Source organism: Carcharhinus amblyrhynchos, chromosome 28 (assembly GCF_965287045.1).
Source record: "Carcharhinus amblyrhynchos chromosome 28, sCarAmb.v2.hapA, whole genome shotgun sequence".
In the NCBI taxonomy this organism is placed as follows: Eukaryota; Metazoa; Chordata; class Chondrichthyes; order Carcharhiniformes; family Carcharhinidae; genus Carcharhinus; species Carcharhinus amblyrhynchos.
The window spans coordinates 20,985,363-21,008,967 of NC_137351.1; the positions used below are offsets into that span (position 1 = coordinate 20,985,363).

The following is a 23,605-nucleotide window of genomic DNA, read 5'->3' on the forward strand; positions in this document are numbered from 1 at the left end:
TGTCTGATATTTAACAGTCTTACTGGCTTGAGGTTGCAAGTCATTTATTTCATAATACTTAATAACCAAACAACATACACAAGAATTTCCAAAGAAAACTTAAAACATCCCCTTGTCCCAAAGCAGCTCATCAGGTACTTAATCTGTTGAAATTACCATGTCAGAATTACCAATGATTAAATTAGCTGCCAGCAGCTTTTTTTTTATTCGCCCCAAATTGTTAAAAATAAGTTCGTGAAACACTTTTAATGAAGTCAAATTTCAAAACTGGATGCTTCCTAGATAAATTTAGGTTACAGCTTATTTTACCTGACTCAACCTTTGCCAATCACATTAGGGTTCTGAAACAGAGTGGGATGAATTTAAGCAGAGATTCCATTTTCATATCTGTGATCTCCATTCTGAAATAGGTGCCAAAAAACACATTTGTCCAGACAGTAAGTATGATAGGAAATATTATCACTACAGAAGCATATACGCTTCTCACTTTATTGCAATTCTCCAGGATTGCTTTAATTGACAAACAGCTGAAGGAAACAAGATTCAAACCACAGCTATTTGCCTGTAGTATTGTAGAACTTTCCTGATCATTTGATTTAACTTAAATGATTCAAATAATCTGAAGACAAGCCTCATCTTTAAAACAAAAACCCATCTTCCTCAAGCTTGATAATTAACACCTTATTAATAGACATCTCACACGCATGTCAATTAATTTAACAAACATTTGCTGAGAACTGGGCAGAATGGAGTTGCTCCTCCCAGTTACTCTTCCCATTCTACTTATTACTGTCCTGGAATACCATGTTCACATTAGAGCATGAGGTTTTCATCGTGAAATTTTCTCACAGAACTTAAGCGAAGAATTCAATATTGTTTTTATGACAGAGTGCATTACCAACATAACGGTACTTCAGTTTATCCAAAGCTCATCTGCTATACCACATAATCCCACTCATTTAATCAACACTAACTGGCAGACTGTCAATGCCAGACATTTAAAATCCTTGTCATCCAGTTTAAACACCTTTATTGCATCACCCCTCTTTTTGCTGCAACATCAACCAGCCTACAAATCACCCTCCCTCACTCTGCACCAGCTACAATTTACCAATTCTCCAGCCCTGGACTTTGGTTTTCATTCATTCTTGGATGTGAGTTTTGTTGACAGGGTTGGCATTTATTGTCCATCCCCAATTTCCCTCATGCACACAGTTCTCTTCATCCCACCATCAACAACTATGCATTTAGCCTGGGCCGATACTCTCAAATTTCTTCTTCAAACACCTCTGTCACTCCACATATCTGCTTGACCGATTGGGAAATTGCCCAGCCATGTTAGGTCTACAAAAAGCAGGCCAAATTACTGCCCCATCAGCGAACTTTCAATTATCAGCACAGTGATGGAAGGGGCCATCAACAGCACTAACTCAGCAATAACTCAGGTTGAATTCTGTCAGTGCTACTTGGCTTCAGACTAAATTCTCCTTTGGTACAATCATGGACGAAAGGTTGGAACACACAAAAGAAGATGGATTTGACTGCCCTTGACATCAAGACATTTAACCAACTATCATTTCAAGTAGGTCCAACAAAAGTGAAGTCATTGGAACTGGAAAAAAATCTCCACAGGCTGGAGTCACCCTTAGTACAAAGGAAGATGGCTAAGATTCTTGCACATCAACTTTCAATGGTAGGGCTTCACTGTAAAAAGTTCCTCACAGCAGTGTCCTGGGCCCCACATCTTCAGATGTTTCATCAATGACCTTTTCGCATCCATAAGGTGGAGGGGGTGCCCTACCATTCACTTGGTTTAACTGGCACCCAATCTACCACCAACGGGCACTACAGCTGGAAATGTAGAGCATTTACAAGATGAACCTGATAAACTTGCCACATTCCTCCCAAACTGGAGGACCCCACTAGCGAAACGGACAAGGACAACAGATAGATGGAAAATGTATCAGGCCCAAGCTGGCTGGGTGCATTGGCCATGCTAAATTCTCCCTCAGTGTACCCAAATGGGTGTCAGATTGTCGTGACTAGGAGATTTTCACAGTAACTTCATTGCAGTGTTAACGTAAGCCTACTTGTGACACAACTAAGTTAACTTCAAACCAAACACTCCAAGTCTCATGCCATGCTGGCGAGGAAAACCTATCAATTTTCCTTTATTGTTACTAGGTTAAAATCTTGGAACTCACTAAACACCACTGTGGGGATACTATCACCACACAAACTGTAACAATTCAAAAGGGCAGTTCAATATCAAATCTTCTCAAGAACAATTAAGAGTGATGAATAAATAGATGCATGCAATGTTCACATCTTACTAACGTACAAATCATCCACCCATTCCCCCTACAAGTTACCTCTGACAAAAAACCCCTTCTACCAACTGTTCCTTTGACTTGGTGACTTATCTGCCATATTACATTTTGATGAGTAGGCCATTCAATCCCTTAGATCATGGCTGATCTTGATCTTAACAAATTCGATTTACACACCTTGGTTCCACATCTCTTCATTCTCATACCTAACAGAAATGATCAATCTCAGCTTTGAAACTGTCCTCAACGACTATTATGAGGAAAGAGAATTATAGATTTCCATTTACCTTTTAAGTGAGGGCACGTTTCTTTCTTCCACCCAGAATAGGAAATAGTTTTGACTCCATCAAGTCTTTTAACCTCAAACATCTTAATTAGATAACCCTTAATCTTTCACATTTGAGGTAATACATCCCAGTTCATTTATGCAACCCTATAGTTCTCTCTGCACTAGTTTTTAGCAATTCCTATGTAAAAACTCAAACTCTATTATCAGCAATTTGTAGCTTCTCACCATTTAGAAAATACTCAATTATTGGATGACTTCCCACTTCTCACACTGAACTCCACCCACTACAGTTTTTCCTAATCTATTGATCATTACCCGAAAGCATCTGCAGTACTCATTATGTCATTAGTGTCATCAGCTGAGTCACCAATAAATATTGTGAAAAGCAGAGAACCCAGTACAAATCTCTTGGAAGTTACCATTATTTACATGCACCATTTGGAAACATAATCATTCACCCTACTGTTATCTTCCTCTTAACTAGTGCCAAAAAAAGATTGATTGCCCAAATTGCGCACACTTCTCATTTTCACCATCTGTTCCATCACATCTAATGAAATACCTTATGATTTTTTTTTTAAAAATGGGAATGCAAGTTGTAGTTAGAGTCAATCTACTGAACATAGGAGCCATCAGTCGGAATTTGGGGAATTCCCTTGCCTAAAATCCCACTGAATTAATTTATGTACCATTATTAAATGAGCAGACTAATCTCTTTGGTATATTTATATAGAGGTCAATGCCCTCGACATCTCACCCCCAAAAATGCAGCAGCAACACGAATCGTAACTAGCTTCTGACATTCTGTAGGACATGTACAGGAACAATTAAGTGATTGACTCAACTTATCCTTACCAAGCGATCATGTGTATGCAGACTGCTATAGCTGCTAGATTGAGAGACATGAGAGGAAGTGCTTCCCAACATTCCTCCATAACTTGGCTGGTGCATTCCATTTGATGAATTCCAAAGATCAGAAGAATTGTGATTTCCGTCTAATAGAAGAGAAGGATATTTAATTAATGAAATTGAACTGAGGAAATTCAAACAATTCCATTGAATATCTAATCCTATTCTTCACAGCTAAGAAAACACAAGTCACTGCATGCAATCAAGGCCTTCAAGGTCCATGAGCAACATAATAAATCTCAGCAGACCATGGGCAATCTTTGCAAAGTAACAAATTCATTACAAATAGTTATGAAACACTGCAGTTTTGTTTTAATAAAACTGAATCCTCCAAATTTCACTAAGTTTTAATTTATTTGGAAACAAACTCTGCAGATCACACAGAAGTAACAAGCAACATAGATCATATCCACCACATATTAGTGTTATCTAACACTTTCCAGTAAGCTTTCCCACAGAGACTGTTTTTGTTTTAAACAATGATTTAAGAACTGCAACTTACCTTGCATAAAGAAAGTACTGGCAAACATGCTGCTGGGTGGTTTGGGTGATGGGTAACCAGGAGACTCCCTGTTAAAATCATCTGAGCTTGGAGAAGGTGCATAAACCTACAGAAAGGAAGAAAAATCAAAATAAATCAGTAAAATACTGCTTTTAGGTTTAAAATCATCAAATCCCTGTAGTGCAGGAGGCCATTCAGCTCATCAAGCCTCCATTAACAATCTCACCCAGACCCTACCCCTGCAATCCCAGCTGGCGCACTATGCCATCCAAAATATTTACAGGTCTCTGCTTCAAATACAAGCAGTTGAAGATCAGAACAAAAGTCAAAACAGATGATAAAATGTTTCATTTATATAATTAGAGCAAATGTAAAAGATCAACTATAAAAAGTGATCATGTATTTTGCAAGTTTTGGTGGCCTACGGTTCAATTAAACATTAATTGCAAGTTTTGAATGTTTTTTTCATTTGTATCAGATTTAGCAAATGAACAAATTTCAGATAAAGGAAATTCTTGTACTCATGATACACAGGCAATGCAATGCATAATACTACTTAAAAACATTTCGGCATAATTTACCCAAAAGTAATCCATGCCTTGACCCTGCCACGATCTCATGTTTAATATCAAGCAATCTTCCAAAAATTCCTATTTATAATGGCAGGGGATTGCTTCAAAATAAAGCCAGGTAAAACATTCTCAGCTGGCTAGTAGCCAACTATCAGGTCAAGTTTATAAAGATTGGGGAAATAGGGAACCCACCCTTCCCTATCAAATCCAAACTGCAAGCTACAACATAAGCAGATCTAGAGCAGAGCAGAAATAAATGAAATCAGTGTAACAGCACAACTCAGAGTTAGAAAAGATCTTTTTATCGTGTGTCACTTCAAATACATTGGCTTAAAACACGTTTAGTGGCTTCTGTCTTTGTAGCACAAACAAACAGCATATGCCCAGGCTGTTGGTTAATCCATCACTGTCAACTAAAAACTGAAGAATAAAGGCAACTTCACTGAGAAGATGTAGTTTGATCAATAGGAGAAAGCATTGGGTGTATATGTTACAAAATTTGAAATGTCAGCAGCAATGCATATATATTTTACATCAGAGATCACCAACAGGAGTGCTCTTGCATTTCCCCTCAGTTCAAATTTTACTTCAATGCCATATTTACAAACTAAAATCATAAACAAACAACTCATACATGGCTGAAACCAGTTTTATACATTTCAAGTAATCTTGGCTCTAAATAACAGCATGAATATTTTGTGAGTAGCGTCTGTTTTTTTTCTACTTTCTTGCCTGTCCAAAATATGCATACCTCTCAGCTTTTACAAACAGAAATAACTGCTCAGTTATGAAACACACTAGTGCCAGCCTTGATTTTGGGATCAAAGGCTTTGTGCACCAAACCATATTGATGTGGTCTCAATAATTTCATTAACTCCAGATGGAGAGTCAATAGTCAGCCAATGCCACAGAAAAAGCAAGTTTCTCAGAGTTACAATCAGAACAGTCCACAAATTAGAAACAGATTCTTCATGTCATCTGATCTCCTGCACCAATTCCTGTTTTTAACAGGCTACTCTTGATGTTCATTTCACTATCACTAAATAGAGAGCTTGAAACTATAAAGGCAAGCTGTTTTGTATATATGGTTATTTAAAGTTACAGATAAGTACTCCTCTGACAGCTCAGTGAATTTATCCAGGGAATAGTTAATTCATCAAGATCCGAAAAGCCCAAGTTTAATGCTCAAACTGCATTGAATTGGATGAAATCAGCTGGGGAATTTAGTCAATACAACAATGGATCCAAACTGGGGTCCACAGAGTCTTTGAGGGGTCTGCCAAATAATATGAAATGCAAGTTAAAAGGGAGGGAACTGATTGCAGTAACACATTTGTAGCACAGAGTGAAGTGCTCGTTTCACCTAGGACAACAGCAAGGGTAGACTTCACCTCTATATTCCTTCAAAAGGATTATAGCTATCATATTGGAAGCAAAGGCCGAATCACTAACCAGCTACTGATGGCAGCAGCCAAGCTCACAAAGCTCGGCTGTGATGACTCCTTCAGTTGTGTAGCCTGCTGACTCTATTGATCAAGATTCACACATGAAGGGTCACAAAGATACCAGATGACAACGAGTGCCTGTCAAAATACTTGAACAAAAATTCAGCCACTTCGCTGAAGGAAAAAAATTGGCAAGAAATTTGCAGATAACAAAATTCGACTAAATTACAGCTCAATAAATGATCCTTCCAGAAGTAATTATTCAAATATCCATGTGGAAACAAAATTGAGCAAAATTTTAATTCCTGAAACGTTTTTGTAACACAAATCTTTAATTCATGGGTTTACAAACTAGAACAGATTGAACAAATGAGCTTGTCATTCTTTGAATAAGTACAATTTTCAACAGTATAGATCAAACCAGTATTGCACCTGATCCATCCATTCCCTTGCTGCTTTGATGTGCTGGTAGAAATGGACATAACCTTCATGATGAAACATCAATAAAGCATATTGTAGACAACACGTCTGTCTGGCAAGAAGCAGAGCTCAATAGAATCTGAGAGCAGTCCACAGGAGTTACAGCAAAAAGCCAATAAAACTCATCTCCACTGACACACATGCTAACATCCCCACACCCTCCCCTAACAGTTTCTGAAAGGAAAGTGAGATTAATCCAAAAACAGAAGTGACCTTCATTTATTGCTTACAACAAACTCTATAAGTCACAGAATAACTCTGAACTAAAGCAGCAATAGTACGCCTTCATTGTTTTAGTGAAAAGATTAAATTTGAGCATTCATATATTTCATATCAAAAGTGTATTAATTTCAGTATAGATGAGTGTTCTTTAACTGAGAAATACCTTCATGAACAGCTGTAGTCAATGGAAATATTGACTCAGATCTGATGCAAGTTTCTGCTACAAGTAACCATCAAGTAATGAAAACCCAACTTACGTTAAAAATAAATCAGAAAGGCCAATTATTATTTGAATCTAGTAGAAGCATCAGCTTTGCACTGCACTCATCTCGACAGCGTATGTTGAAATATGCACTTAATTATAAAATATTCCCCAAGCAAAATGGTCACGCTTTAATAAAAGCTTTAAATACCAAACCAGAAATTACTAAAATCCCATGGTGAGAAAGCTTCACTTAATATCAATGCATGGATATTAAAATCCCACAACTGGTCCCTTACAAATTTTAAGCTGAATGGGTGGAGCAGGGTGTTGGAAGAATGAAAGAGAAAAATGTTATTAATAAAACAATTTATCATAGGATTTGGGAGGACAATACCTGAATTCTGTCTCTACAATTTTTGACATAGAATGAAAATATGTCATTAAGACCTTTATTTCCCAAAATTTGACTATTTAACTTGGAAAAAGAAAAATCAGGAAGAATAAATGCCCAAATTTTAAGTCAAGAAATGGATCAAAGCACAGAGGAAGAGGAAAATAAGCAAATGTTTCATTTTGTGCACCTGCTGCTTGTTGATCTGGAAAACAGCATGGATCACAGAAGCCCAAGATCAGTCTCTACAAGTATCCATAAAGATAACGCTAAACTATTTAAAACAACAAGGACAGAGCAAAGGTTGTGCTATTAACTTCACTTTGGCTATTTCCTGTTTTAGTATATTAGTCTTCATGTGTTTTTTTTGAAATGGATAGGACTTGTCTTTACCACTACTAAGTATGAAAACAACAAACTTCAGTGCCTCTTGTGTGCCACATTTATGCAGTCAGAACAATTTATCCTTACATAGCTTTTCAAACACAAAAACATCACAAGATGCTTTACAAGAGCACTGAACAAAATTTGGTATCATGTCACAAACAAATATCAAGGAAGTTGACTCAAAGAGGAACCATGGTTCTGTTCACTTTTGGGTCTGAAGGGTTGAAGTCTCATTCCAGGACTTGGGCACAGAAATCAAGACCGACACTCCAGTGCAATACTGAGGTCCTGCGCTGCGGGTGATATCATCTTTCAGATAGGATGTTAAACCAAGGCTCCATCACTCCCCTCTCAAGTCAATGTAAATGTACCATGGCACTATTGTATAGGGGGAGTTATTGATCCCTTAATATAACACCACAAAAACAAATTACTGTCATTTATCACATTGCTACTTGTTGAAACTTCCTGTGCAAAAAAAATTTACGGTGCATCTGACATACACTTAAATTATTTCACTGGCTATAAAGTGCTTTGAGCCAGAGGCTGTGAAAAGGTGCCGTATACACACATCTTTGTTTTTCATTGTGAAGGAATGAAGGGGTGTCGAGAGGCAGAGCAGTTTACAGAGCAAATTCCACAACTTAGGGCTTGGCAGCTGAAGGCACAGCTACCATTGGTGAGGAAATGAAAACTAAAAGATGCACACAAGTCCAGACTGAAATGTGCCAACTGCAATTAAAGCCAAAGTAGAAAATGATCCAGACAAATGTACGATTTTTCTGGAGTGGAAACTTGACAAACACATGGAAGGTTGAGAAATAAATAATTTCCTTATTAGCATTAGAATTTATAATGTTCCAAGTATATGTCAAAATAATGTAAAGGAGGTGTGATTGGAAGTGTGCTCCTTTTGTTTTAAGAGTTTTGTAATGAAGCATAAAGCAGAGCTGTGTATACTTGATACTTCATTGAAAATTACGAATAGGAATAGATCATTCAGCTCCTTAATCCTTATCTTTCAATAAGATCATGGGTGATCTGTATCCGAACTCCATCCTCCTCCCACTTGGCCTTCATATTCCTTAATATCCCTAGCTAGCAAAAATCTTAACCTCAGATTCAATTAGCATCCACTGCTTTTTGTGGGAGGGAGCTTTATTCTTCTACCACTCTTGGCATGTAGAAGTACATCCAAATTTTTCTCCGGAACAGCCTGGCTCTGATTTCCTGCCCCTTGTCAGAGCCTAACATACCAGCAAATGAAAATTCTCTATCATATTGATTCCTTTCAAAACCCTAAGAAAATCTTCAGCCCTCTGTATCTCAGGAAAAAAAATATAAGTTTATGTAATCTCATACTTCAACCCTTGGAGCCCTGGCAACGTTCAGGTGAATCCACATTGCACCCCGCTTCTGGACAATTAAGTTTAAAAAGAGAGACATATTTATATTGTGCATTGACAGTTGGATTAAAACATGTCCAATGTGAATCAAAGTTGTCAATGTGAATAAATTATAATATACCTTAAGCAAAAGCAAAATACTGAAGAGTCTGAAATAAAAACAAAGTGCTGGAAATACTCAGCAGGATCTGTGGAGAGATAAAGAGAGTTAACATTTCAGATCAAAGGTCTTTCTTCAAAACAGAAGGGAGACAGAAATATAATACATTTTAGGCAAATGAAAGGGGTGGCGGGAAAAATGGAAAGGAAAAGGGAAAGTCTGGGATCGGGTGGAGGTGTGAGAGAGATTACCCAACAAAAGATTTCATGGTACAAAAGACAAAGGCAGTGGCAATTGTTATAATCTTTCTTATTCTTTTCCCATCAGTTCCATCACAACATGTTCCAAATGGAAGGTAATGCAATTATAATGACAGCTTTTGTGATTCAACAAGCAAAAGATAGAGTATTCAATATGAAGATACTTTAGCCACTTAATTTTAAAATCAACTATCTCTAGGCTAAGTTTAGCCTAGCACAGGTTAGACACAGGGTTGAAGCTTATTGTATCCTGGCACAATCTGTATGCTAGCCAAACAAGTCTTAACAGTTTTTTTCCCTCACCAGTTATACTCAAAGGCTCAAGATTATGATTTAGACAAACTGAACAAAGATATGAGAAGTATTTGTGCTTATGGATTTTACCCCCAATTAGGAACTAAAAGATTGCTCAAATAATTTCTAAGACAGGCTACCTCCCATCTGTTTAAGTGGAATTGAAATCCAGCTCACCCAATGGACAAGTAAAAAAAATTAAAACAAACCAATAAATGTTCTCCAATTCCTTTTATAACAAATTAAATTTTAACCAAGCCAGCTTACAAAGCTTTCACGTATCTAGTTTTCAAATAATCAAGGTAGAAAATATAATTAAACACATTTAGAGCAGAGAAGGGGCTGTTCCGCCTATGGTGTTAGTGTTAGCTCTTTGCTGAAGTATCTAAAAATCACTTATCCCTGCTCTTTCCTCACAGCCTTGTATTGTTTTCTGCTTCTCCTCAATCTTGTATTATTCTTTGCTTCAAATGTTTATCTCTAGCAATGAAAACTGGTCACACTACACTACTAAGTCTTTGAGTAATTGCTTCCTGCTTTAGTATCTCTACATTACCTGATCATTGCATATTAATCTATAATTTTGTTTGATTATTTTTATAAACATTTGAATTTCTTGTAGTTTTGTATAAATCACATCAAATTTTGTAGCTCAAGACCTTCAACTGAGTGCAATGGTGCAACAAGTTTAAGCTGTTAAATCATATAGATGGGAGCCGAAGAGCCACAGTATTTGTTAAAAGTTAATTATGAGGTTAAAGTTTTTCTCTAAGCAGAACAATACATGCTAAAATGAGATTCTTGTTGCATTTAGATGGGGTAATTATAGTTGAAGAGAGGTGGATAAATATTCTAATTAGACTTTGTGCAAATCTATATCTCCATATGGCAACCCCAATATGCTAAATGCACACCACTGCATCACAGCTCTCTCTATAGGCATAAGGTAATCCATCATCTGGTACTGCAATGACCCTAGTCTTTACTGCATGGTAGCAATTTCACTGAAATACAAAGTCAATTATCTCCTACTTTGTAAATGTCATGGCAGTGGGTCATTATCATTTACTTAAAAATCTGAATGAAATGGAAAACATACAAAGCCTGGAATGGCATTCAGATGGCTGAACTTCAAACTTTATAACCAACTTCAGTGTTGATCATCACCAAAACTGAATTTTTAATTGCCTGATTTTCCGGTTTTAAATGAAGCCAATGATAAAACACCTTGTCATAGCAAGATTTTGTTGGGGAGGAAAGAAAGGGCTAATCGGCAGGCGCATATATCCAAGCACAAAATACCCAGTAACAGCAGCTGTGGGGATGTCCATTGTCCAACACATCCCAACCCTCCTGCAAAAGAAAGGCTGTGTAAACATAATAATTAATTTGTAAAATATTGTGGAAATTGTAAACATGGGGCCCCAAAGCAACATGGTGAGTGATCCTTCTTTGAAACACAAGTCAAATTGTAATGTTGGCTTTTGCTTAGGAAAACAAGAGATTAAAAGTTATCCTTGGAAGAAACAAATCATAATGAAGTTCCATTATGTGGGACTCCCATTGTATATCTTGGGCTTCAAATCTAGAACCATGTCTGGAAATATACAGATTAACTCAACATACTGTTAATCTACTGGGTAAAATTACTTTAAGTGAATACATTGCGATTAAATCATATTTGAACAGCAAAACTACAAATTTTAAATGTGATTTAACTTTGTGTCGTCTTAAAGTATACAGTTTGTAAATGATAGAGATAACGATTTAGGCCATACACCCCAATCCCCTATTCTTTCCCCCACTCCCACCATTACCATGGTTCCAAAAGTTATTTTCTGTGTTTTTTGGTGTGTACATTTTATAAAGGCATCGAAAATGTTGCAGGCTCTTATTTGGCTCAACCTCCTGTAATTAATTATTCGGAATTCACAGAGGATTTTTAGGGCATTGACGTTTACACTCAGGTCTCTGGCATAATTTATTATCTATTTACTCACTGTGCAAGCTCAGAAAGGTCACCTTTGACCTACTGCAGGCACATGCTATCAATTTTCTTTGGATTCCCTCAATAATATCCAACCCTACTATCCCTTACGAGCTGGAAATACTTAAAACATCAAAGCTGTGCTTTACTGCTTCAAGAACAAAGAGCATGTTCTAATGGAACAATAATGCAAAACACAAAATTACATCAACTTTCTAAGTCTACTTACAAGCCCCAAGAATGCACAACACATACAAACAACTGCAATTAAATGCCAACAAGCAACATTTTAAAGAATACTTCACAACCTCTTCACATTTATCAAAACTAACTGCATGCCAGACAAACTTACACTGCATTTATTAAATCAATTTTAGTCTCTACATATTTAAATGATAAGGAATGATCCAAGTTAATAGAAAAATGGGCGCACAATTCAGGATAAAACTGGTTACAAGCACGAAAATCAAAATCAGATTTTGAACTTTCCAGTTTAGCAGAGGTTCTGAAATTATTGACAATGCTGTATTTCCTCATTCACCTGACACACAATAATAATATTCTTGGGGGAAAAAAGTCTGATTGGTCACTTCCTACCAACACAATGCATCATGTTGCAGGATAAGGTGTAAAACTGTGTACAAAGTCCTGGGTTTCAAAGAGAATATCAGTGACATGACTGAGAATTAGATTTAACTCCCTGTAGGGTCAAGAATGCTCATTTGATTAGAAGCAGATGGAACAATATGAAAGCCAGCTCCTGGACCTCATCTTTAAACAGGAAATTCAGAGCTAACCAACTGGCTGTTCCTTAATTGTTCCCAGAGACTCATATTGCGCTTCTAACTATTTTTTTTGTTGGGAAAAAAGTCCTTCATCTTTGCATTTATGTTTGATCAATGATCACAAGTTAAAAACAAATGATTTGCACTAAAATCTATGTTGTAGTCAAAATGGGTTAAGGAAGAATTTACAGCATATTTTGTGACCATGTGCACTTGTGTAACTTTCATGCAGCATCAATAAATACACTAGATGCTCAAGAAACTCAAACACCAATGACAAGTTTTTAAGAAATACAATTAAGTAGAATTCAAATGTTAGCTTTTTACATTAGAATTAGTTACAACTGCTGACAACTCTGTGACTGTCTATTGTGCCACTAATCATGTTATCCAATTACAACACAAATGTTACACAAAGGAAATCCACACTTACCGTTTTCCTATTGTAATAATACATAAGTGAATTGCTGCCCATTCCAGGCACAGTGTAAGCGCAATACATGTTGCTGGCTCAATCTAGTGCAGAGAGATCAGCAACTGTGCACTTCACAGTACAACACATTCAACTACACAGTTTCAGGCAGACTAATTCCTTAATCTTTCCACACATGGATCTACTCAGAAGGAACTTATGCAAAGTAGACTGAACCATTCTACTCAACAGCCAGGGGAGGGAAGTTGAGCTTTACTGGCTGCATTCCATATTCAGTATTCGAAGTGGACTTGTCATAGCAGACACACAATTAAACAGGAACATTGAAGTACAGCAGGAGAGAAAATAGTTGTTGCCAAAAAAGTATAATGGCTAACTATCTTTTCATACCCTTTATTTTCATCATTAGATTCATTTAATGAAGCAAAGGCTAAAATACCACAAAAGCTAAATCTACATTTAATCCATTTGCTTTAATTAAATTAGCACACTTGTAGTAATAAAGACTTGGTCTAATACATTCTGGCAACACAGCCATCTGTCTCTGTCCCAAATTACCAAGTATGTAAATAAAGATATGAACAAAAGCATTTTACATGAGATAAAAAAGTGACCACTGTAAAACCATGGTACAGGGAAACAGGAAACTACTCAAATAAAGCTGTATTCTCTATACTCATTATAACACATTTCCCAAGAGCCAAACATTTGATACTTGATAATGAGGCTCATGGTATAATGAAGGTCTGGTTGCTTTATATTAAGAGATAATATTACATTACAGTCTTACGAGAAGACAGTGCAATTAAAAAAAGTCCAGAAACATAAAATATAAAGTAACTGGATTGTCCTGGACCATTGTGTCCACTTGAGTTTAGTCAAAATACATAAGATATTAAAGACATTTCAAAAGTACAAAATACACCCAAGTGGAGAAAAAGTAAAATTCATTAACACGCACACACAATCCTCACTCTGGTGAAAAAGCTTCAGAAGCAGCTGCAAAAGAACAATATACGTCAGGCTAATAAAACGCCAGGCAAAATGACGTGCAACTTCCTCCAGAGACCACGAGGACCTATTTTGGTCCTGTGAGGCCAGTGGAAAAGCTTTGATTTACAATTAACAATTCCATTCACTGAACCTTCTTATAAATGTTTTGTCTCTTCAGGCAGTGATATGTTAAAAAGGGCTTTAAATCTCCCCAAGTCTCCCTTGATATTTCCTCGATTCCATGAGATAAAAAAACCGAACTGCTGCAAAGCATTGTATGTTCAGAAAATGGAAGGAAAGGACATTTTAATAGACACTAAAATTCTGTGCTTTAAGTAATTGTTTGTATAGTTTTATTTGAAAGAAACAACATCCTTTACTTAACTAACACCTGTATTACAAATCAAAATTCTGGTATATCCACATTTTAAACTGAAGCAATCCAACTGAATGATACCTCTTAATTGGACAAAAATAACTCAAAACAACTATTTATCCCATTAACGTCATGGAAGTGCTAATCCTAGATCCTGCCTGCTGAACAAGTCAGCTGGAGATGATGATTTTAAACCTTTATTTCAGCCAGACGTGATTACTGGGCGAGACGCACAAAGTTACCTGATTTATTCCCATTTATGGCCTCTATACTGTACGATGCAATGACATCAGCCATTCACAGTTTATTTAACAATTTTTTTTTAACAAAGATAGGATTTACAGCGGAAGGCAGTATTGGCATAGACATTTTTCACATTTTGCAGGGCTATCAAGCATTGTTACATCACATACAGCACAAAGGTTTATCTATTGTGTCTCCCAGCAAGCATCATTCTAAACCCAAAGGCCGCTGCATCCAAATGATGTTTCCATTCATAATCAAGCCATTCCATTCCACACCTCTGTGAAAAGCTAATAAATTTTGACCTATATTTTGTTCAGTGGAATGAATCTCTTCACCAGGAATTGGGTCAAAGTGCCCAAGTAGACAGAAAATATATAAAGATCTTAAGGATCCTGCAAGTTAGGCTACTGATCCGATTAGCTGGGATAAATTCAAAAGATGAAGATTAGACTTTTTCTAAATACACACATATATCCACAACACACACACTCATGACTAATAGACGTCTTCACACAAACAGAATTACAAAATGCTTGATTACGTTTATGTTCTGGTTATTAATGGAACCCTATCTCATGATATTTCAAACCCACTTGACTTTGGAACACAATAAATATACTTGGGTAACACTGAAGGAGGAATATATTCTATTGAATTGCATAATTTGGAATGTCCTACAAATTATACCTTTGTGTTCAAACAGGTTCTTTGATCATCCTTGGTTGCTACGTTTAATATTTTTCAAATACTGGGGTGGGAAGTAACCTACGAAGATTGTGTACATAACACCCCCTCTTACAAGGCCAAGCTTAATTCACTACATGCAAGAACAGCAAAAATGATGGCATATGAAGTGGGCTCCTATGTAACATGTCAGCTCTCGGATTATCTCAATTAGCTATTTTAGAGCTCTGGACAATAATTACGAAATGGCAGAAGCAGTGGCAGGTGCATGGGCATCATTCCATTTATAAATGCATTGTGACAATTCAGTACAATGCTTCACCCTTAACAACTTAGCTGAAAAAAAGAGAAGTTATTGAAATCTATTTCCTACTTGTAATATTAGCAATTACAGGCACACATTCCCAAACAAAATCACAAAGCAAGCGTGTAATTTAAATGGGATGTGTATTTTCAAGATTAGATTGCAAATAAATAACTCAATATTGTTTGCTTTACTGCAACCTAGTTACCAGAACAATAAAAAACACTCTCCCCTAGCCCAAAACAGTTTGCTGAATTCTGTGGTCTTATGACATAGATTGTACTTGAGCACAAGTTTTTATTCTGCAACGTGATGCAATCGTCAGCAACATTATTCCAGATGCATCCATTTGAACGAGTTATGTTGCAGTTACAACTGGACAGCACAGGGAGAATGGCTGTCCCCCAATGTTCCGGAACATTCTTCTTCATGTTGCACAGAAATAAAAATATTCTATTCTGTACCTATGGCCCCACTAAATAAGAAATTCTAAATTTCTAAATCTCACTTAATACATTCAAGTTTACTCGCTTGGCTTCAAAACAATCTGTATTTACTTCAGGTAATGCACAATTAGCAGGGAGGTCTAATATTGCTGGACTCAGCTTCTCGTTCAAACAGGTACAAAACCTCAGCTTAAGACTTAATTATATATAGCCTAATCAGCAGCTTTGGAGACAGCTCCAATGGTTCCTTTTAAATGCCAGAGCTGAAAAGTAAAGCTGAAAATTATACTGAAGTATGAACCTAGTATGAACAATTCTAGTCTTCAAGTACCAGTTTACAGTCCACTTTGGGTAATGAACAGAAGGCATTGTATTTCTGGAACTAAACTCATTTGCTTCACTGCAACATTTGCCTTCACATAATCAACCATATGAACCTAGCAGTGAGAAGATACAGTTCAACAATCTCAGCATTTCCTTCTGTGTTATTTCATTTTATGGGAATCATTGCTCAAGCACTGAAACCAAATCAGATGCAATTAAAGAATGTTTTGCTGAGAGTCTGAAGCACTTAATTTGTGGGGGTGAGTGCAGGGGGGTGGTCTGGATAATGCAAAGCAAAATGTTCTTAAAAATCTAAATCATGTTTTTTATACAAATATATATGTATGTAACAACGTTGAGAGCTGGAAATAAACTTGCCATGTCCACATTGGCACTTGCCACCAAGTTATGTAATGGATTTAAAAGCGGCATAAACAAACTTAAAACACGTTGGGGGAGATCTTATCACCCATTCATGCCATGCTCCCGCTGCACCAAAGATGCAGAATTTGACAAATAATGACAAAATCCCGCTGGCGTGAACAGTTGGAAAATTCCAGCCGTTGTACATAAGGTTTTATTAACTTTTTTTTAAAAAACTGACCACATAAGCTTGGCTCAAACAGTAAAGTAAAAATAAAAGAGCTGCAAATGATCGAAATAAAACAGCATCTGTTAAGAGGAAAGGCAGTTTATGATGCTTTAGGTTCTGAAGAATACACACACAATTCCACAGCCTAACAAAGCTTTTATGTTTTTTCAACATTTTGTTTCTTATTATAACTTCCGAAGCTAGCCACAAAGTAACACATTTTGACAGTTACATTGTGTTTCATGTTACATTTTACAAGTTGACGAACAGTTTACAATCTTATTTTTTCCTGATTGCTATAAGCGGATTTGAATGCCAGGGTGAAAAGAGGAGAAAAAACAGAATTTTAAAAATCAAAAACTGCACAGTTGTGCTTCCATCTGGGTTTGGCTAATTCCAATACTGCAACAGAGTCATCATAGTATAAAACACTTTAAACAAAAAAAAGTGATGAACAAATACATATCGGTAATTACATTCAATCTGCTTATTCAGTATAACAGGCTGAAATTACAAAAATGGCATTTTAAATGTAGATGGATGGTGCAGTGAAACTGTAAATTCATACATCTTCCTCTTGCTTTATTGCTCAAACTTGCTCAAGTTTATAAAAATATATACACCAATAAAACAAAGATGAAATATTTTGCTAATTTTGTCCAGTGGTATCAACTTCAACGTGTGCAGTACAAGTTGTTGCACCTTTGGCGTAACAGTTATCCTGTTTTCAAATATATGGAAACACCAATTCAATAAAAATCTGGAATTAAAAGTCTCATGCTCATGAAACCATTGTCAATTGTTGTTAAAAACCCATCTGATTTATTAATGCCTTTTAGGAAAGGAAATCTGCCATCCTTGACCGGTCTGCTCTACATGTAACATGGGATTACAGCTATGCAGTTCATTCTCAAACGTCCTTTGAAATGGAGGATGGGCAATATACTCCGATCAAGCCAGCGACGCTCACATCCAATGAATAAAAACAAAACAGAACTCATTGTTGACCAAACTAAACATGAGCTTCAGACATTATAGAGACTCAGGATACTGCTGAATTGAAAAGGATCATAATCTCATCAACTGAGAATGTTTGGGAAATGAGCTAAAAAGGTACTGAAGGGAAATTACTGAAATAATGGTTATGTTGAAGATTTGAAATGCTAAGCATTATTTAGAAATTGAATTAGATAAAATATAACACTGCAATCTCAAATCACAATATCCTCAAATTAAAAGACTACACAATTAGCTTGTTGCAACACAATTATAATCTCCAAAATAACCAATTATGTTTATGTGTAAGCATCACTAAAATATGCACGAACTTCAATTTCTGAGAACATTATCTAACACCAGGGTTAATGAAAGTTAAAAAGGCACATGCATCACTAACTGTATAATTTTCAAGGAAACACAGAAACCATCTTCACAAACAACATGGGCTAAAACCAAATATCCTACCTACCTACATTATAATAGCAACTACATTTCATAAAACTCAACTGGCTGTAAAGGGCTTGGGATGTCCGGTGGCTATGAATAATGCTATATAAATACAAGTCTTTTTTCTTTATAGATACTGCCACCTGGTGTTGTATGTGAAGAAACTGCAGATTCTAACAGCTGCTAATACAGGAATTATTACTGTACAACAGAATATATGGATCAAGTTCAGTGCTATTCAGCAAATCTAATGAGGGTAATCAAATTACCAGCCGACCTCAAGGCAGTTTAAATCACTCTCCTACACAAATTTATGCCAGAAATCAAACATTCACATTCCTATTTAAGTAGTTCCAAACAATTTTATTTTCCAGCCATCTTGCTGTGTTTCATGTTTCCAGTTTGATATTGGTATTCAGACCTGCATCTGCAGAGGTAGAAATCTCTTCAGGAGTCAAGATCAGCTGGAAAAACAGCCAGGGGAATTAATTGATGGAGGGGGAGAAATGGGAGTGAGAGGTGATGCTGAGGCTATGGGGAGAGGTGGAGGGGTGAAAAATTGCTTATGATGGGGGTGTTGCATGGCAGAGTCACAGAAGGATCAAGAGAAAGCTTGTGCAGGGGGCGCAGGGAAGGGAAACAGAGAACAAGTTCAGGTGGGCCACAGAAGGGGCAAGAGAACATAAGAACATACGAAATAGGAGCAGGAGTAGGCCATCTAGCCCTTTGAGCCTGCCCCGCCATTCAATAAGATCATGGCTGATCTGTCGCTGCTCAGTTCCACTTTCCCGCCCTCTCCCCATAACCCTTAATCCCCTCTCTTATCAAAAACCCATCAACCCACGTCTTAAAAATATTTAGCGAGGCAGCCTCCACCACTTCAACGGGCAGAGAATTCCAGAGATTCACCACCCTTTGAGTGAAGAAGTTCCTCCTCAACTCCGTTATCTTGAGGCTGTGCCCCCTAGTCCTACTGTCTTTTTTGAGCGGGAAGAGTCTCTCCACCTCTATCCTATCCATCCCATTCATCATCTTATACGTCTCAATGAGATCTCCCCTCATTCTTCTAAACTCTAACGAGTACAAGCCTAGTTTATTCAGCCTCTCCTCATAGCTCAACCCCCTCAACTCCGGTATCAGCCTAGTAAACCTCCTCTGCACTCCCTCCACGGCCAAAATATCTTTGCGCAGGTGCGGCACCCAAAACTGCACACAGTACTCCAGCTGCGGCCTCACCAATGCCCTACTTTTTTTTCCATCCGGTCCTGGGGACTTGTCCACAATCAGCCCCTCCAGTCTGTCGAGCACCGCCTCTCTAGTAACAGTAATATCATTAAGACCCTCCAGTCCTACCACCTTTCCATCGCTAACACCCGGCAAATTATTCACGTCCTCCTCCGTGAAGACAGAAACAAAAACGTTATTCAATACCTTAGCCATATCCCCATCCCCTACCACTAGGTCCCCTTTCTCATCCTCTAAAGGACCAACGTTCACCCTAGCCAGCCTCTTCCTTTTTATATATTTATAAAAACTCTTGCTATCCTTTTTTATATTAAGCGCTAGCCCAGCTTCATAGTTTCTCCTACCCTTCTTTATCAACTTCTTTGTCAATTTTTGTTGACATTTAAACCTCTCCCAATCCTCTTCTCACCCACTACTCTTAGCTACTCTAAATTCCTCCACTTTTAATTTAACACTTTCCTTCACCTCCTTCGTTATCCACGGCTTATGACCTCTCCTCCTACTGTCCTTTTTGACCATCGGAATAAATTTCCGCTGAGCACCAAGAAAGATCTCCTTAAAGATCCTCCACTGCTCCTCAGCAGACCCTCCCTCCAACGCGCTCCCCCAGTCAACATTCGCCAATTCTTCTCTCATCCTACCGTACTCCCCTCTATTCAAACAAAGGACGCGTGTCCAGGAACCCACTTTCTCCTCCTCCATCTGCACCAGAAACTCCACCATACAATGATCACTCTCCCCAAGGGGATCTTTCACAGCAAGGTCCCTAATTCTACCCACCTCATTACATAGCACGAGATCCAAGATAGCTCTCTCCCTCGTCGGCTCCAACACGCACTGTTCCAGGAGACTATCCCGGCAGCATTCCAAGAACTCCTCCTTGAGCCCACCGCGTCCAACATGGGTCGACCAATCAATATGCAGATTGAAATCCCCCATAACTACGGCCGTCCCATTCCTGCACGCCGCACTTATTTGCGCGTTAACAGCCCGCCCCACCTCCAGATCATTATTCGGGGGCCTATAGACGACACCCACCAGCGTCTTCCTCCCTTTGCTGTTCCTAATCTCCACCCACAACGATTCCACGTTCTGCTCCTTGGCTCCAATATCATCCCTTGCTACCACCTTGATGCTATCCTTAATCAGCAGAGCTACGCCCCCCCCTTTTCCCTCCTGCCTATCCTTCCTAAACACTTGATAGCCCTGCACATTCAGCTCCCAGTCCCTGTCACCTTGCAGCCACGTCTCTGTAATGGCCACCAGATCGTATCCATTTGTGTCGATCTGCGCCACCAGCTCATCCACTTTATTCGAATGCTTCGTGCATTCAGATAAAGCGCTTTCATCCCAGCCTTCACCTGGACCCTATTTGCCGTAACGCCACCAACCATACTCACGCCCCCTACTCCCTCTATTATTGGGACATCCTCGGCCTCTTCCCTTACCTGTACCCTATCCTTAACTTCAGACCTCGTAATGTCACCTACCCTCGCACCCCCCCCCCCCCCGCCAATTAGTTTAAAGCCCTGTCTACAGTCCTTGTGGAGACTGTAGAAAAGATGAGATAGCATACATGAATGGCTGCAGAAGGGGCAAAAGGACAAGTGCGGGGTGGGGGGGGGGGTTGCGGAAGGGTGAGACAGCATGAACGAGGAGGGTGAGAGGAATGGGCAGTGCAGCATACACAGGTGAGGTGAAATTAGCAAGACAGCATTCGTGGGCAAGCCAAGGGACCAGAGAGGGAGGGAGCAGCATAAGTGGGACCATGTGTGAAGCGGGTGGAGAGAGACTGACTCCTTCTCCTGATTTAGCAAATTAGTCTGTACAAGCAAGAGGTGAGTTCATATGCCAATAGGGCAAATCAAAATCAAAATTATTAAGGTAAGCCATCAAGTTAAAATTATTTCAGTATAAATCAATTATTACCCAATTTTGATACAAATAAAACTCCAGCATACAGAAAATTGCTTGAAATTTCTAAGTTACAAAATAACCCTAGACCAGTGTTAAAAATACCATTTTTCAAGATAATTTACGTCTTAGATCAGATATCACCTTATTAGCTGTGTTGCTTACCGTGTGAAAGGCTACCTATCACAGATTTTACCTAGAGTCATTTCACATTCCGGTCCATTTGTTTGTCATACTTTCAGCACTGTATGAATTTCTACACAAGATCACATTTTAAATTAAATAGTTAAGACTATTGTATAATCATTTCACTGTGCTTTGACCGGGAAAAGACAAGTCTGTCACTGCTTCATACTGCAACACCTCCAATTGACCAACACAAAGAAAAAAGCAAAATGAAAAGTTTGATTTAGCCTGTACATTTTGGACAAGCAAACAAAACCCTCACTTACTACGACGGTTCCTAGGAGATAAACAACATAACATCTTAGTTGATCAGATGGAAACAACAGCATTTAAAAGACTGCAACTCGATACAGGATTTGTGGAATTCTGGTACCACCCAGCAAAAGACACCATTCTAACCACACATGTCATAACGCCAAAGTGACCAAACAAGCCAATTTCAGAAGTACATGCTTAAACCTTATTGTTATGATTGTATCTCAACATAAAATCAAATTTAATTAAATACTGCACTTACTTGTAAGGGGTTACATCACCTTTACAGAAGTAAATCCACATAGAAACATGATCACACATCTATTTGAATAGTTAATAGCATAAAGACAGCAATTTCTGATATCTGTTGTCCATAAGCACACATTTCAGTGAAATCACTGCAGCACTGAATTCTAACACATGTAGAAGTCTACGTTAACAAAGCTGCATGATTCCAGACGGTAAGGTGGTGCCACATCGAATTTCCAGTAGATGGCACTTTTACCAACAGGTTACAATGCGTTTTGAATGTAAGTGGTTTGACAGACATGAAAACAATTCGTATGCGAATAATAAATACACCCAAAGACGTTCTAAACCTCAGTACCATCAATGGCAATTTGCCATTCTCCTGCCACTGATAGTTTCAGAAAACCAAACAAAGAAACCTGTGGAGCTCAAGTACCAATGACCGAAATTCACAGCTGTGTTCAGGTGTGCGTGTGCGTTCAGGTGTGCGTGTGCGTTCAGGTGCGCGTGTGCGTTCAGGTGCGCGTGTGCGTTCAGGTGCGCGTGTGCGTTCAGGTGCGCGTGTGCGTTCAGGTGCGCGTGTGCGTTCAGGTGCGCGCGCGTTCAGGTGTGTGTGTCTGAGTGCGCGCGCGCGCTCAGGTGTGTGCGTTCAGGCGTGCGCGCGCGCGCGTTCAGGCGTGTGTGTCTGCGTGCGCGTTCAGGTGCGCGTGTCTGCGTGCGCGTGTCTGCGTGCGCGCGTTCAGGTGCGCGCGTCTGCGCGCGCGCGCGCGTTCAGGTGTGTGTGTGTGTGTTCAGGTGTGTGTGTGTGTGTGTGTGTGTGTGTGTGTGTGTGTGTGTGTGTGTGTGTTCAGGTGTGTGTGTGTGTGTGTGTGTGTGTGTGTGTGTGTTCAGGTGTGTGTGTGTGTGTGTGTGTTCAGGTGTGTGTGTGTGTGTGTGTGTTCAGGTGTGTGTGTGTGTGTGTTCAGGTGTGTGTGTGTGTGTGTGTTCAGGTGTGTGTGTGTGTTCAGGTGTGTGTGTGTGTTCAGGTGTGTGTGTGTCTGTGTGTTCAGGTGTGTGTGTGTGTGTGTGTTTGTGTACACGTTTGTGTGTCTTCTGTGTGTGTTTGCAAGAGAGGAAGGGGAGAGGAAAGAGTGGTGTTGCTGGGAGTCTTTCAATCTACCCTCAACAGTTATATGTTCTTGAAACAAGATGCTAACTCAAATCAAGATAAAAGCACACAGTCCTTAAATCCCAACCTGCTACAAGATCCAACACAACAAAATTCTTGTTTGAATGACTTGTCAAAAATCGGATGACAATCTTCTTGTCAGTCACTGCCAGGGATACAGCCAGCACTTCTGGTTTCAAG

General features: G+C 38.5%; 1 protein-coding gene across 9 annotated transcripts in view; it reads right to left on the bottom strand.

Annotated features, from left to right (window-relative positions):
* tcf12 (transcription factor 12) overlaps positions 1 to 23,605 on the bottom strand; it is a 260,025-nt gene that overhangs the window by 63,809 nt on the left and 172,611 nt on the right. For 7 of the 9 annotated variants that reach the window (XM_080214465.1, XM_080214469.1, XM_080214470.1 and 4 more), the window contains 2 exons: positions 4,031 to 4,136; positions 3,475 to 3,614 (listed from right to left, as the gene is read on the bottom strand). In XM_080214465.1, coding sequence (XP_080070591.1) covers positions 3,475 to 3,614; positions 4,031 to 4,136 — 246 coding nt within the window. Of the gene's footprint in view, positions 1 to 3,474; positions 3,615 to 4,030; positions 4,137 to 12,997; positions 13,126 to 23,605 lie in introns of those variants that run through there. The other 2 variants (XM_080214472.1, XM_080214471.1) reach the window with 1 other exon arrangement.